Genomic DNA, 12595 nt, shown 5'->3' on the forward strand with positions numbered 1-12595 from the left:
TACATCAAAAAAGAAATTACATAAATACGAGTATAATACCATAAATATTGCATGTGTTTGCTAATGATATACAATTTTAAATAAATATATTTTTAAAATTAAAAAAAAATCCTAAATAAAATAATAAGAAAACAATTATTACGTATAAAAATTATAAAAAAATAGTAAATGATATATAATATATGATTAAAATCTAGATTAAATTTTAATTTAAGAGTATTTTCTTATAAAATGTTTACAGATTAAATTAATTAGACTAAAATACACATAATTTTATAAATTATATTTGAAATAACTTTTAAAATTTAAGTTAAAAACCTTTAACATAAAGTCAAAATTCTAATGGTATATAAATCTTGAAAGCTTTCAACGTATGCTCTATACAGAAAAGAGAGAGCGAGTAGACTTTTTACCAAAATTAACGGGTTTTTTCAATCCGCAGATTCGTGATTTTCATTTACACTTTTCTATTCACCACACTATTCGCCTGTTGGCTGGCAGCATCATTCTTTAAAGCGGTGATATTCTTATAATTACTACTACACTGGGAATCGGCAACTGAGCGGCCATCTCCCTCATCCCTTCGACAGAATTCATTAAAAGGACTGGGTGCTCGTTTTAGATTCGTTATATTACTCGTAACACTAGTGCGTATCTTATGTTGTCTCTCCAAATTATCGGCTGTAGTCAGATCGCTAGCCTTGACAATGCTCGAGGGTACATTACTAAGCCAGGGTTTAAGATTGGATTTCTTTTGCACAGTGGCCGCCTTACAGCGACATATTATATCTGCCGGTTCACCACAAATCGAGCAGACATCTTTGGCTGCTGCACTATTACTAGAACTTTGGGTATTGAGGGTCTTGGTATTGGCTGTACTAACGGAGGATGTAGAGGAGGCTCCACTAAGTTCCATTTCACTAACCGCATCCACTAAGGACTTCAAAGCATTACTATTGTTGTTATTGGTTTTACAGTTTTCGGTTTCATCATAGTTTTTGCTAAGCAAAAGTTTTGATAGAGGTGGAGCCAGACCCAAGCCTAAATTGCGTTCATGGTAGACTTCGGAAATAGTGGGAGTCATTTCTCTATTCATGTGGCGCATTATAGAGTCTTGTATGGTTTTCTGATTGGTCTTAACCGCTTCCTTAGCTACTGCGCCTTGGGTATTGATATTACTAGAGTTGGTAAGACCGCTCGCTGTGGAGGAACTCAAATCCTTTTTAGCTTCTTGCAGCAGATCATTGTCTGCTTGTGAAAAGTATAAATTGGAAGCATTAAACACTAAAGCATTGTCTTCATCTTCTGGTAGATTAATGGGTTTCCTACTGCCCGCCGTATTATTGTTGTTTACCGTGCACGTGCCAGCTACAGCAGTTGCCGTTGAGGCTAAAGTATTAACCTCGGTTCTAACACTTAAACGATCCATGAATAAGGCATGTTCTTTGTTAACCCTTGCGGCCACTGAAGTCTGGGCGCTGCCCAATTTGATTTTAGGTTTTAAACGGAAGTGGGACATTTGTCCCACTTTTAAGCCTCTTTCGAAGTCTGATTCACTGCTATTGGAGTCTAGGGTTCCGCTGGCAGTATTAGCTGATCCTACTGATTGTCCCAAATTATTGTATACCGGAGCCATGGGTGCCAAAGGCCTCAAACTATCCACCAAAGGCATATTTTGTCGGGGAGGTGGTAAAGGAGGCATAAGACCTCCTCTGCGTAATACTGTGGCATGTCCCGATCCCTCCCAATCTGTGGTAGAACTAGCCGAACTGGAACTATCTGGTCGGCGATTGTTGTTAGTGGGCGGTACCGTCGACATTTCGGGTATAACATTGTCTCCCAAATAACCCATGCCACTGCCCGAGTATAAATTGCGTATTCTGGTCTGATGGGCCAAAGCCAAAGAAACATTAGGATCTACCGGATTTTGATTTGTTACCGGAGGACTAGGGGTAAAAGCAGCATCACTTTCTCCTCCACCTCCCGGTCTAGAAACTCTTATGGGACCTCTCAAAGTGGCGGGACCCAAGCGGCAAGCATTCGTTTTGGTTATATGCGATTGGGAGATATAACCATCTGATAATTCGCTATCTGTAGTGTTATTCAAACTGGAATCTAAAGTGGGATATAAAACACCCGAACTGCTGGAGGCACTGGCCGGTGTGGACTCATTATCAGTTCTACCACCATCTGGTTCTCCTCGCCGTCTAACGTAAGATATAAAAGCTCCACTGCCATTGCTTATTAAGCGTGAACGATTTATGGGTAATGGCGGTAAGGTGAGGCCCATATTTAAGGTTTTGGTAGTATCCAGGGTTAAATTCTGATGCGGGGTAGAAGTCAAGGCAGGTAGGTTGGAAGCGGTATTTGTTAAAGTTATATCAGCAGCCGACTCTTCTATTAAGGACTCGCAGCTGCTGGAGGAGTCTAAGCCCAAAGTTTTGGGGGCCTCTTGGGTGTCTGTAAATTAAAAGAAAAACTTTTAGATTTAAAAGTTTTGTTTTTAGAGAAACTTAAACTTACCAAATAAAGCTAACAAAGCTTGCAAAACAAATTGACAGGTTCTGCGATTAGCCTGCTTGCCAGTTCTTAAAGTCACCTGATCTTGACCCACTTCGGTAAGATCAAAACCCACTGAGGCTAATAACTCATGACAGCCCGCTACACGCCATAACCTAACCGACAAAGGTATTTCTATGGAGACCTCTATTTCAGGACTTCCCTTGGGAGGATATTGAGTCAAAACATTGCGTATGACGGCTATAATATCGTCCGCCACTTCCGAGCTATTAACAAGTTTCGCTAAAGCCTGCAGAGTTAGAGGAGTTAAAGCCAATAGAGCCTGCAAGCTGGCGGAACATTGTGAAAGACGATCTTCTGGATCAGCTTGGGGGAAGAAAACACTAGAAGGTATGCCATTGGCTGCGGGTTCAAAACGAAAACCTACTGCCATTAACAGATCTTTCCAACCTCCTACGGGACCTGCTTTATTCTCTATACTTTTTTGTGTGGTGTACATGGCATTCTTTTGGCCACGATGTATTCTTTGCAAACTCTTCTCCACCAAATGCAAGCAAACACGCAAAGCATCACGACACTTATCGGGAGTACGCATAAGTTCACATAAAGCATGACCCATGAGAGCCACCTTATTAGAGAGACGCACATTGCCTCCTATAAGCAAGAAACCCGCCCAGTTGGCGGGATGGGCAAAGTGCTTAGTATGTTGTACCGTTTGCATGGCTTCCGCTAAAGCTCTGTAAATATAAAAATTGTTAGGAAAAGATACAAATTTCTTGGGAATCAGAAACTTACCGGGCAGCTCTTACACCTTGCAATAGAGCTGAATAGAAAGCTCTTAACAAAATCTTGGCTGCTGTTTCCGGCACTGGCCATAAAGATATCAATACAGCCCCAGCTCCTGCACACAACCAACTGCCAGCCAAATTGGCTACCCCGGTACCAGTTATAGGTTCTATGGAATGATAGGAACTTAAAACCACCAACTTTGCATTAAGTTTCATATTCGTAACATCATTGGAGGATAAAATAAAATCGGATAGTTGAGGCAATTCCATATTGCCACCCGACAACTCGGGTGTCTCATCTTGTTCCGCTGAATTTTCAGCATTCGAAGACTGATAGAAACGCTTCTGCGACTGAGAATCGACAACATCACCAGGACTTAAAACGACGGCGCCCATTTTCCAACTTAAATTAGCAGCGAAGTGTACACATTCAGCCGAAGGTAATTCCGACACCACCGCCTCTTTGGTGGCATTACAGCCCGCCAAAGTTTTAGCCTGCAGCATATCAGCCACCATGGCGGCTTCTTGTAGAGAAGCTGGTGACTCTGACCAGCCCCAAGTTTCGGATAAGGTGGAGGGTATACGTGGTCCTCCCACCACTAAAGCGGTATTAAGATTTTCCGCCAACTCTCGGGAGCGCAACATTTTACTTTTCATTCTTAAAGATTGCAGCGAGGGCACTGTAATAAGGGAACATCTTTCCGATAAATATTCACCATCTTCTTTGGCACTGCGCAGAATAGCAAAAGGCACCAAATACAGTTCATTGTCCAAAACCAAAATCAACTCTTTGCGTCCCTGTCTAGAAACAGCTCCTCCCGTAGGCAAAAGATCATCAAAGGGAGACAACAGAATATTAAACAAGGTGTGCAAACAGGAAGGACCTTGCCAAGCGGGCAGCATGGGAGCACGACGAGAACGTGAGGAACCTTGCAAACTGCCTATTGATCTCGTAGAACCTTGCAAACTAGCCACCGAACCTCCTACAGAACCCAAACTGAACAGGGAACTTAAAGAATAGTTAGAGGAGTTCATTAAATGATTACGGTTGACCATGCGCAAAAAGCCCGATCTTTCATTAGAGAAATCATCTAAAAGATTCTCGGAACTAGAACGCCAACCACTGCCATCGCCCTCGTGTAACACCGAGTCCGAATTAACACCCAAGTTATCACGCACCATGTTGATATAACGCTCTAAAAGACTTTCCTTATCTTCCGAATCCTTCGCATGTTCAGCCAACTTTTCAGTGGACATTTTCAGCGATTCCTCACTAATTTTAATGGAGTGAAAACGTACGATTCCCTTTTGGGGCTGCAAAAACCAGGCATACAGCTCATCTCCCGCCAAACTGTAATACAAAACATTGGTTTTGGTGCGATTGACAATATCGTAGATGCTTTCGCTGCAAGTCATCATGGTTTTGCGGGAAATACTATTAGTATCGGGCATAGAGCGGGCCTTACAACGTTCCGCCGCCACTAAAGCATCTTCATTGCGTTGCATCGCCACAAAGATTTGCTGGAGGATGTGATAGCAAGAGGTTTGCAAATCAAAGAGACTGCTGCGGGCCTCGGGACTACGCTGATCATAGCGTACCGATTCCAATAGCTGGGCCGCCGTTTCCATTTGTAGTTTAGCACCTTCATTATCACCGGAAGCTCTGAGGGCAAGACCTGTAAGAGGAGATATCAGAAATATTATAAGTTTTATATTTAAAAAGAAAACAGACATTGGAAAGAAAGCATAGAAACTTCAATCGGTCTGATATTAAAGTCATAACTTTCAACTTACCCAATTGATGTCTTATTTTGGCCTCATCTTCCGATTTATTAATCGATTGTGCTATACTCAAGCCCTGCTTTAAGTAGTTAATGGCCTGAGCATGCTGACCCATCTGATGAAATACACGTCCTAATGGTAAATGAAAACATATTAGATTTTTTTCTGATTCGACAATTCTTAAAGTCCCACTTACCCAGTGAACCACAAGCATAAGTTTTACTCAAGCGATCTGCGGTTAAAGCCAATTGTTTCTCATAAAACTTTACCGCATCCACATAGGAACGTATGGCTTCGTAGACAGCTCCTAAATTGCCACAAGCTCTGGCCTGCATAAAGGCATTACCCAAATGTTCACCCATTTCCAGGTCCATTTTGTGCAGTTTTAAAGCACCATCATTATCGCCCATACGTTGATAGACATTACCTAAAGCACTGGTGGCATCGGACACCAGCATTCGATCACCTAATTCTCGAGCTATTTCCTGCTGATGCTCCAAACAGTTCACGGCCTGTTCGTGGTTACTCAAGGCGCAGTGAATGTTGCCTAAATCCCCATAGGATACTGCTTTCACTTCTGGACTGCCCAGTTCATGAGCCACCACCAAACGTTTTTCCAGACAAACTAAAGCTTCTTGCAGGTTGCCTAAAGCTCGATGACTGTGGCCCAAACCCCGATAAGCTCTTTCCTGATCACGAAAACTTTGCAAAGAAGTGGCCAATTGTAAATGACGTTCATGACACTTAATGCCTTCCTCATAATCCCCTAGAGCATCATAACAATCACCCAAATGACCTAAAGCTCTTGCCCGATCATGTTGTGTAGTAGGAAGATTAACTCTTTCCAAGGTGCCCAATTGTTGTTCCAAATAACCTATAGCATCTTCATAATGACCCATATTAAGCTTAGCTATACCCAAATTACCATAAGCTTGAGCCTCTATGGCGGAATCTTGCAACTCTTGGGCCCTTTCCAGTTGCTCTTGATAACACTTGACCGCATGAGTGTAATTGCACAAAGCCATATGTACCGCTCCCAAATGGCCATGGGCTTTACATTCTCCTTTCAGATCGGACATTTCCTGTCTTAAGGTCAATTCTTGGGTGTGATAACCCAAAGCTTTGTCATATTTCTTAATCAAACGATGAGCCAAACCTAAAGCTCCACAGGCTGCTGCTTCCATAGATCTTTCGCGTGATTGGCGGGCCAAAGTCAATTGTCTCTGATACATTTTGGCAGCCTCCTCTATTTCTCCAGTTCTAATCAGAATATCGCCTATATTGCCTAAAGCTCGAAACTTGCCCGATAAATGATTGGTCATATGGGCCACCGCTAAAAAGTATTTCTGACACTCCAGGGCAGCTTGATTGTTGCCCAGCGCTAGATGAGCCAAACCTAGATTACAATAAGCTCTACCCATGTTCATTTTATCTTGTAAGTCTTTGGCCAAAGCTAAATCTTGATCGTAATATCTTACAGCTTCCCGATAGTTGCCTATACAATAGTGGGCATAACCCAAAAAGTGACAAGCCTTGCCTTCGGCTGCCACATCTCCCAGTTCTTGGGATAACATTAAATACTGTTCATAATAGGGTACGGCCTGGGCAAATTCCTGCCGGGAACTTAAACAGTTACCCAAATTTAATAAAGCACAAGCCTCTCCCTGGGTATCCTTTAACTCCCTCGCTATATTCAAATGGGCTCGGTAGTGTATGAGGGCCATATCATGGGCTCCTAGAGCTTGATAAGCCACTGCCAAATTGCCATGTGTAGAAGCCTCTGCACTGCGATCATTGACCTCTTTACTAATGGTCAATTCCTGTTTGTGATACTTAATGGCGGCCTCATATAATCCAGCCGAGGAATAGGCATTTCCTATATTACCATACGCCCTACCCATGCCAGCACGATCATGCAGCTGCCGGGCTATAGTAAGATGAGCCTGATGTAATTTTAAGGCGGCATCATGTTCTCCTAGTAACTGATAGACGATTCCCAAATTAGAACAAGCTCTTCCTTCTCCTATCTTATCTCGGGCTGCCAAAGCCATTTCCAATTGTTTTTCATGCCATTTCTTGGCCTGCACAAAGTCTCCAGCACAGCGGGCCGCATGTCCCAAACCAGCATAGGCTCTTGCTTCTATATTACGATCGCCTAGTTGTTGGGAAATCCTCAGGACCTGCTCATGAAACGTCATGGCTTGGGCAAAATTACGTCGATAATGATGACTAGAGCCTAGATTGGAATAAGCTCTGGCTTCCTCCACTTGATTGCCCAGTTTGCGTGCCAATCTTAGATGTTGCGTGTGACAATCCACCGCCGAATCAAATTCTCCCATGGCCAAATAAACCGCTCCCACATTGCCAATTTCTCGAGCCTCCTGCAAACGATCACCGATTTGTTTTACTAGCTGAACACACTGCTTATGGCTAGCCAAGGCATTGGGATAATCTCCTATGGCGGTATAAACATGACCCAAAGAAGTAAGGGCTGCTGCTGCGGCTTGAGTGTCCTTGCACTTCATAGCCAACACCAATTGATAACGATGGGCAGTTAAGGCTTCTTTAAAGGAACCTTGACTGAAATAGGCCGAACCCAAATTGCCATGGGCTCGACATTCTCCGGCTGTATCGCCCAAACTTTTAGCCACCGCTAGATCTTGTTGCATGTAACCTATAGCTTTATCCAATTGATTCAAAGCCCAGTGGGCCGAACTTAAGGCACTAAAAACTGAACCTCTCAACTTCAAAGAACAGGAACCTATACGCAAAGCGGCCTCTAATACTGTAACGGCTGAGTGGTACTGTCCCGCCTGCAAAAGCTCTTGACCCACTACGGATATAACCACAAAAGGGGACTGATCTAAATTCATGGCACGTAATTGCTGCAATGTGGGCTCGAGAGCATGTCTTAGAGGACTTTTAATGGAGGCCTCCAGTAGTCCCGCCAATAATTGTTTATTTTGAGGATCTTGCCCTAGACCGGCAGCGAAAGACGCTAAGGCCTCCCCATAACGTCCGAGACATTGTAAAGCCACGCCTTGGCGAAAATAAGCTTTGGGCCATTGAGGACAAAGTTCGCGGGCTTTAGTGGCATCTTGTAGGGCCAAAGCGAATTGACCATGTTTCAGGCGTGCTGCTGAACGATTGCTGTAGAGTATATAATTGCCGGGATCCAGTTGTAGGGCATCTGTATAGAGCAGGACCGCGGTGGCAAAGTCACCACTCTGGCAGGCGGCATTTGATTGGCGAACTTTTTCCAAAAACAAAGCCCGATTGGCAGCGGTAAGTTCGGGATTGCACTCGGGTTCATTCTGAAAAGAGAGGGAGGGAGAATAATATCTTTAGTAACTGCGTTTTAGGAATAACCATTAGATATAGATAGAGAGTTCTCTTGTTCTTTAAACTAAATCCGTAGAAGAACTTAATTGTCTATCTCTGTCAAGATTCGATCGACAGTTCAAGTTCTTAATCTTTTTAAATTTTGCAATTTTGCGAAGCCATTTTCTCTTTCCCTTTTTTTACAACAAAAACCTTTTAAATTATTATGATGAAAACTATCTCTCTTAAACAATTGTTTATATCTTTAAATCACCACAATTTCTTCAACTAATTTTATTGTTATTTGAGTAAATTTTTCAAATGATTAAACATTTTTTTGCTGGTTGTTTAAAATCCATTTATTAGATAAAATATCACAATAATTGAAGAAATGTTTTCTCTTAACCAGATATTACAAAAATTATCTATATACGAATTCCTGTACTCCCATATAAAAGTGTTTTTCTTATACATACATATATGAAGTTACTTGGCAAACATAAAGTATCTAAGTAATCAATCTAGTGTTTTAAGTGCACCACAACACTACAATTATTCAAAAAGCTTATCTTTAAAGACATTCAATCTTAATCAAAAATATTTTTTCTTATAATTTTGTTCGCTCTCTTCTGTTATGCTCTCGTCGCCGCCTCCCGTTTGCATTTGAAAGTTATTTATTTTCGTCGTCATAAGGTAAACGAAAAATACTAACACAGTATGTAATGGGACAGGGGTGGGGCAATGGCAAGGGGTCAGTTTTAGTTCAGTTCTATCGCAGTTTTAGTTCTGTTCTGTTCTAGTTCTGTTCTTGTTCTGTTTTGTTCTGTTCTAGTTCTGTTCTAGTTCTGTTCTAGTTCTGTTCTAGTTCTGTTCTAGTTCTGTTCTAGTTCTGTTCTAGTTCTGTTCTAGTTCTGTTCTAGTTCTGTTCTAGTTCTGTTCTAGTTCTGTTCTAGTTCTGTTCTAGTTCTGTTCTAGTTCTGTTCTAGTTCTGTTCTAGTTCTGTTCTAGTTCTGTTCTAGTTCTGTTCTAGTTCTGTTCTAGTTCTGTTCTAGTTCTGTTCTAGTTCTATTCTAGTTCTGTTCTAGTTTTGTTCTAGTTCTGTTCTTGTACTGTTCTAGTTCTGTTCTAGTTCTGTTTTAGTTCTGTTCCAGTTCTGTTCTAGTTCTGTTCTAGTTCTGTTCTAGTTCTGTTCTAGTTCTGTTCTAGTTCTGTTCTAGTTCTGTTCTAGTTCTGTTCTAGTTCTGTTCTAGTTCTGTTCTAGTTCTGTTCTAGTTCTGTTCTAGTTCTGTTCTAGTTCTGTTCTAGTTCTGTTCTAGTTCTGTTCTAGTTCTGTTCTAGTTCTGTTCTAGTTCTGTTCTAGTTCTGTTCTAGTTCTGTTCTAGTTCTGTTCTAGTTCTGTTCTAGTTCTGTTCTAGTTCTGTTCTAGTTCTGTTCTAGTTCTGTTCAGTTCTGTTCTAGTTCTGTTCTAGTTCTGTTCTAGTTCTGTTCTAGTTCTGTTCTAGTTCTGTTCTAGTTTGTTCTGTTTGTCTAGTTCTGTTCTAGTTCTGTTAGTTCTGTTCTAGTTCTGTTCTAGTTCTGTTCTAGTTCGTTAGTTCTGTTCTAGTTCTGTTCTAGTTCTGTTCTAGTTCTGTTTAGTTCTGTTCTAGTTCTGTTCTAGTTTTGTTCTAGTTCTGTTTTTTCTAGTTCTGTTCTAGTTCTGTTCTAGTTCTGTTCTAGTTCTGTTCTAGTTCTGTTCTAGTTCTGTTCTAGTTCTGTTCTAGTCTGTTTAGTGCTGTTCTAGTTTGTTCTAGTTCTGTTCTAGTTCTGTTCTAGTTCTGTTCTAGTTCTGTTCTAGTTCTGTTCTAGTTCTGTTCTAGTTTGTTCTAGTTCTGTTCTAGTTCTGTTCTAGTTCTGTTCTAGTTCTGTTCTAGTTCTGTCTAGTTCTGTTCTAGTTCTGTTCTAGTTCTGTTCTAGTTCTGTTCTAGTTCTGTTCTAGTTCTGTTCTAGTTCTGTTCTAGTTCTGTTCTAGTTCTGTTCTAGTTCTGTTCTAGTTCTGTTCTAGTTCTGTTCTAGTTCTGTTCTAGTTCTGTTCTAGTTCCGTTCTAGTTCCGTTCTAGTTCTGTTCTAGTTATGTTCTAGTTCTGTTCTAGTTCTGTTCTAGTTCTGTTCTAGTTCTGTTCTAGTTCTGTTCTGTTCTGTTCTAATTCTGTTCTAGTTCTGTTCTAGTTCTGTTCTAGTTCTGTTCTAGTTCTATTCTAGTTCTGTTCTAGTTCTGTTCTAGTTCTGTTCTTGTACTGTTCTAGTTCTGTTCTAGTTCTGTTTTAGTTCTGTTCTAGTTCTGTTCTAGTTCTGTTCTAGTAAAGCCTTATTTAGGACACCTCTGTTGAACCCAATCACTATGTCTGTCTATGTTTAGAACACAGAACAATAACAGGCAACTACTACTACGAATACAATTACAAAGTATTAGAACATTTAGTTGCCACTAAAAACTAAACATGTTGTTGTTGCCTCAACATTTGTTGTTTGCCACAGCAAAATAGCTTGTGTTACGACGACTACATACAACATTTATTTAAACTACTAAAATGTATGTTAAGTTTAAATTATTATAATGGGAAAATGTAATTTTTCTTTAATAAACAATACTCGTGATATAAACAACATTCCAAAGAGTTAATGTTTTCTTACGTTTTTTATCTTCTAGTTTTGCTTTTAGTCTGTTTTCTTATTAAGAAGTTGGAAGTTGTGGATTTACTTCTGACGTGTTGGGGGTAAGCAAATGAGAGACAGGGAATTAACAGAAAAAATGAAATTGTTTTAATTGAGAATTATGTATAAGGGGAAGTGGTTGCCGGATTTTTTTGAAAGATTCTCTAGTTGATTCATAGAACTGAACTCAAAACTGGAGTAGAACTAAACTAGCAACTGAACTAGCAACTGAACTAGAACTGAACTAGAACTGAACTAGAACTGAACTAGAACTGAACTAGAACTGAACACTAGAACTCGAACTAGAACTGAACTGCAACTGAACTCGAACTGAACTAGAACTGAACTAGGAACTGAACTAGAACTGAACTAGAACTGAACTAGAAACTGAACTAGAACTGAACTAGAACTGAACTAGAACCTGAACTAGAACTGAACTAGAACTGAACTAGCAACTGAACTGAACTGAACTGAACTAGAACTGCACTAGAACTGAACTAGAACTGAACTAGAACTGAACTAGAACTGAACTAGAACTGAACTAGAACTGAACTAGAACTGAACTAGAACTGAACTAGAACTGAACTAGAACTGAACTAGAACTGAACTAGAACTGAACTAGAACTGAACTAGAACTGAACTAGAACTGAACTAGAACTGAACTAGAACTGAACTAGAACTGAACTAGAACTGAACTAGAACTGAACTAGAACTGAACTAGAACTGAACTAGAACTGAACTAGAACTGAACTAGAACTGAACTAGAACTGAACTAGAAACTGAACTAGAACCAAACTAGTATTGAACTAGAACTGAACTAGAACTGGTTTAATATTAAATAAACAATTGGCAACCTTAAAGAAGAAGAAAATTAAAAGAAAAACAACAACAGCACGATCATTACAAATCGCCTAAATCTAGAGCAAATCTAACAGAAGGAGCAGTACAAGAGCGAAAAAAATCGGCACATCTGTTTTACGCATTCCTTAAGGGCATTGAATACATTCGAATGGACAGACAAAAAGATTTGTTTGCATTTACTACACCTCTTTTAACATTTTATTTTCTTAAACCCCAAGAAAGAAAGCTTTGGAATGGTTTCTTTTATATTTTATTCTTTATAAATTTATGGACCTTTAACTTTATAGTGCTGTGACTGGCTAACTTGGCAGATTTGTATGTTGTAGCTGGTAATTATGTTAAATGCAGTCATGTTGTAAAAATTGCTATTTTATTTCGATTTCGTTGTTGTTATTGTTGTAAAACCTTTAGTTTGTAACTTTTTTTTTTTTGCCTGAAATTCCTTTACTCGTATGCTACCTTCACTTAACTGCTGCTCTGCTGAGGCAATATTATAATTTAAGTTTTTCTGCCACAAACGAGTCATTATTTGCTGCAGCAGCATGAATGTTGCCACAACTTAAAGTATTTAGTGTGTTGTAGTTGGCAGAGGAACGCAATGGACATGGTAACGCAGTCGTTGAAGGTTGAGT

At 40.2% G+C, this 12595-nt stretch overlaps 1 protein-coding gene across 1 annotated transcript in view; it reads right to left on the reverse strand.

The window, feature by feature from the left end:
* Nucleotides 1-225: 225 nt before the first annotated feature.
* The window catches only part of LOC119602860 (tetratricopeptide repeat protein 28), a 61720-nt gene continuing 49350 nt past the window's right edge, over nucleotides 226-12595 (reverse strand). Inside the window, exons 2-6 of the mRNA XM_037954636.1 lie at nucleotides 5287-8404; nucleotides 5103-5222; nucleotides 3316-4984; nucleotides 2524-3257; nucleotides 226-2460 (exon numbers count right to left, since the gene is read on the reverse strand). Coding sequence (XP_037810564.1) covers nucleotides 458-2460; nucleotides 2524-3257; nucleotides 3316-4984; nucleotides 5103-5222; nucleotides 5287-8404 — 7644 coding nt within the window. The 3' untranslated portion in view covers nucleotides 226-457. The remainder of the gene's footprint in view (nucleotides 2461-2523; nucleotides 3258-3315; nucleotides 4985-5102; nucleotides 5223-5286; nucleotides 8405-12595) is intronic.

Source organism: Lucilia sericata, unplaced genomic scaffold, assembly GCF_015586225.1.
Source record: "Lucilia sericata isolate MDLA Ls3-8-SP2 unplaced genomic scaffold, ASM1558622v1 Contig000259F_arrow, whole genome shotgun sequence".
Classification (NCBI taxonomy): domain Eukaryota; kingdom Metazoa; phylum Arthropoda; class Insecta; order Diptera; family Calliphoridae; genus Lucilia; species Lucilia sericata.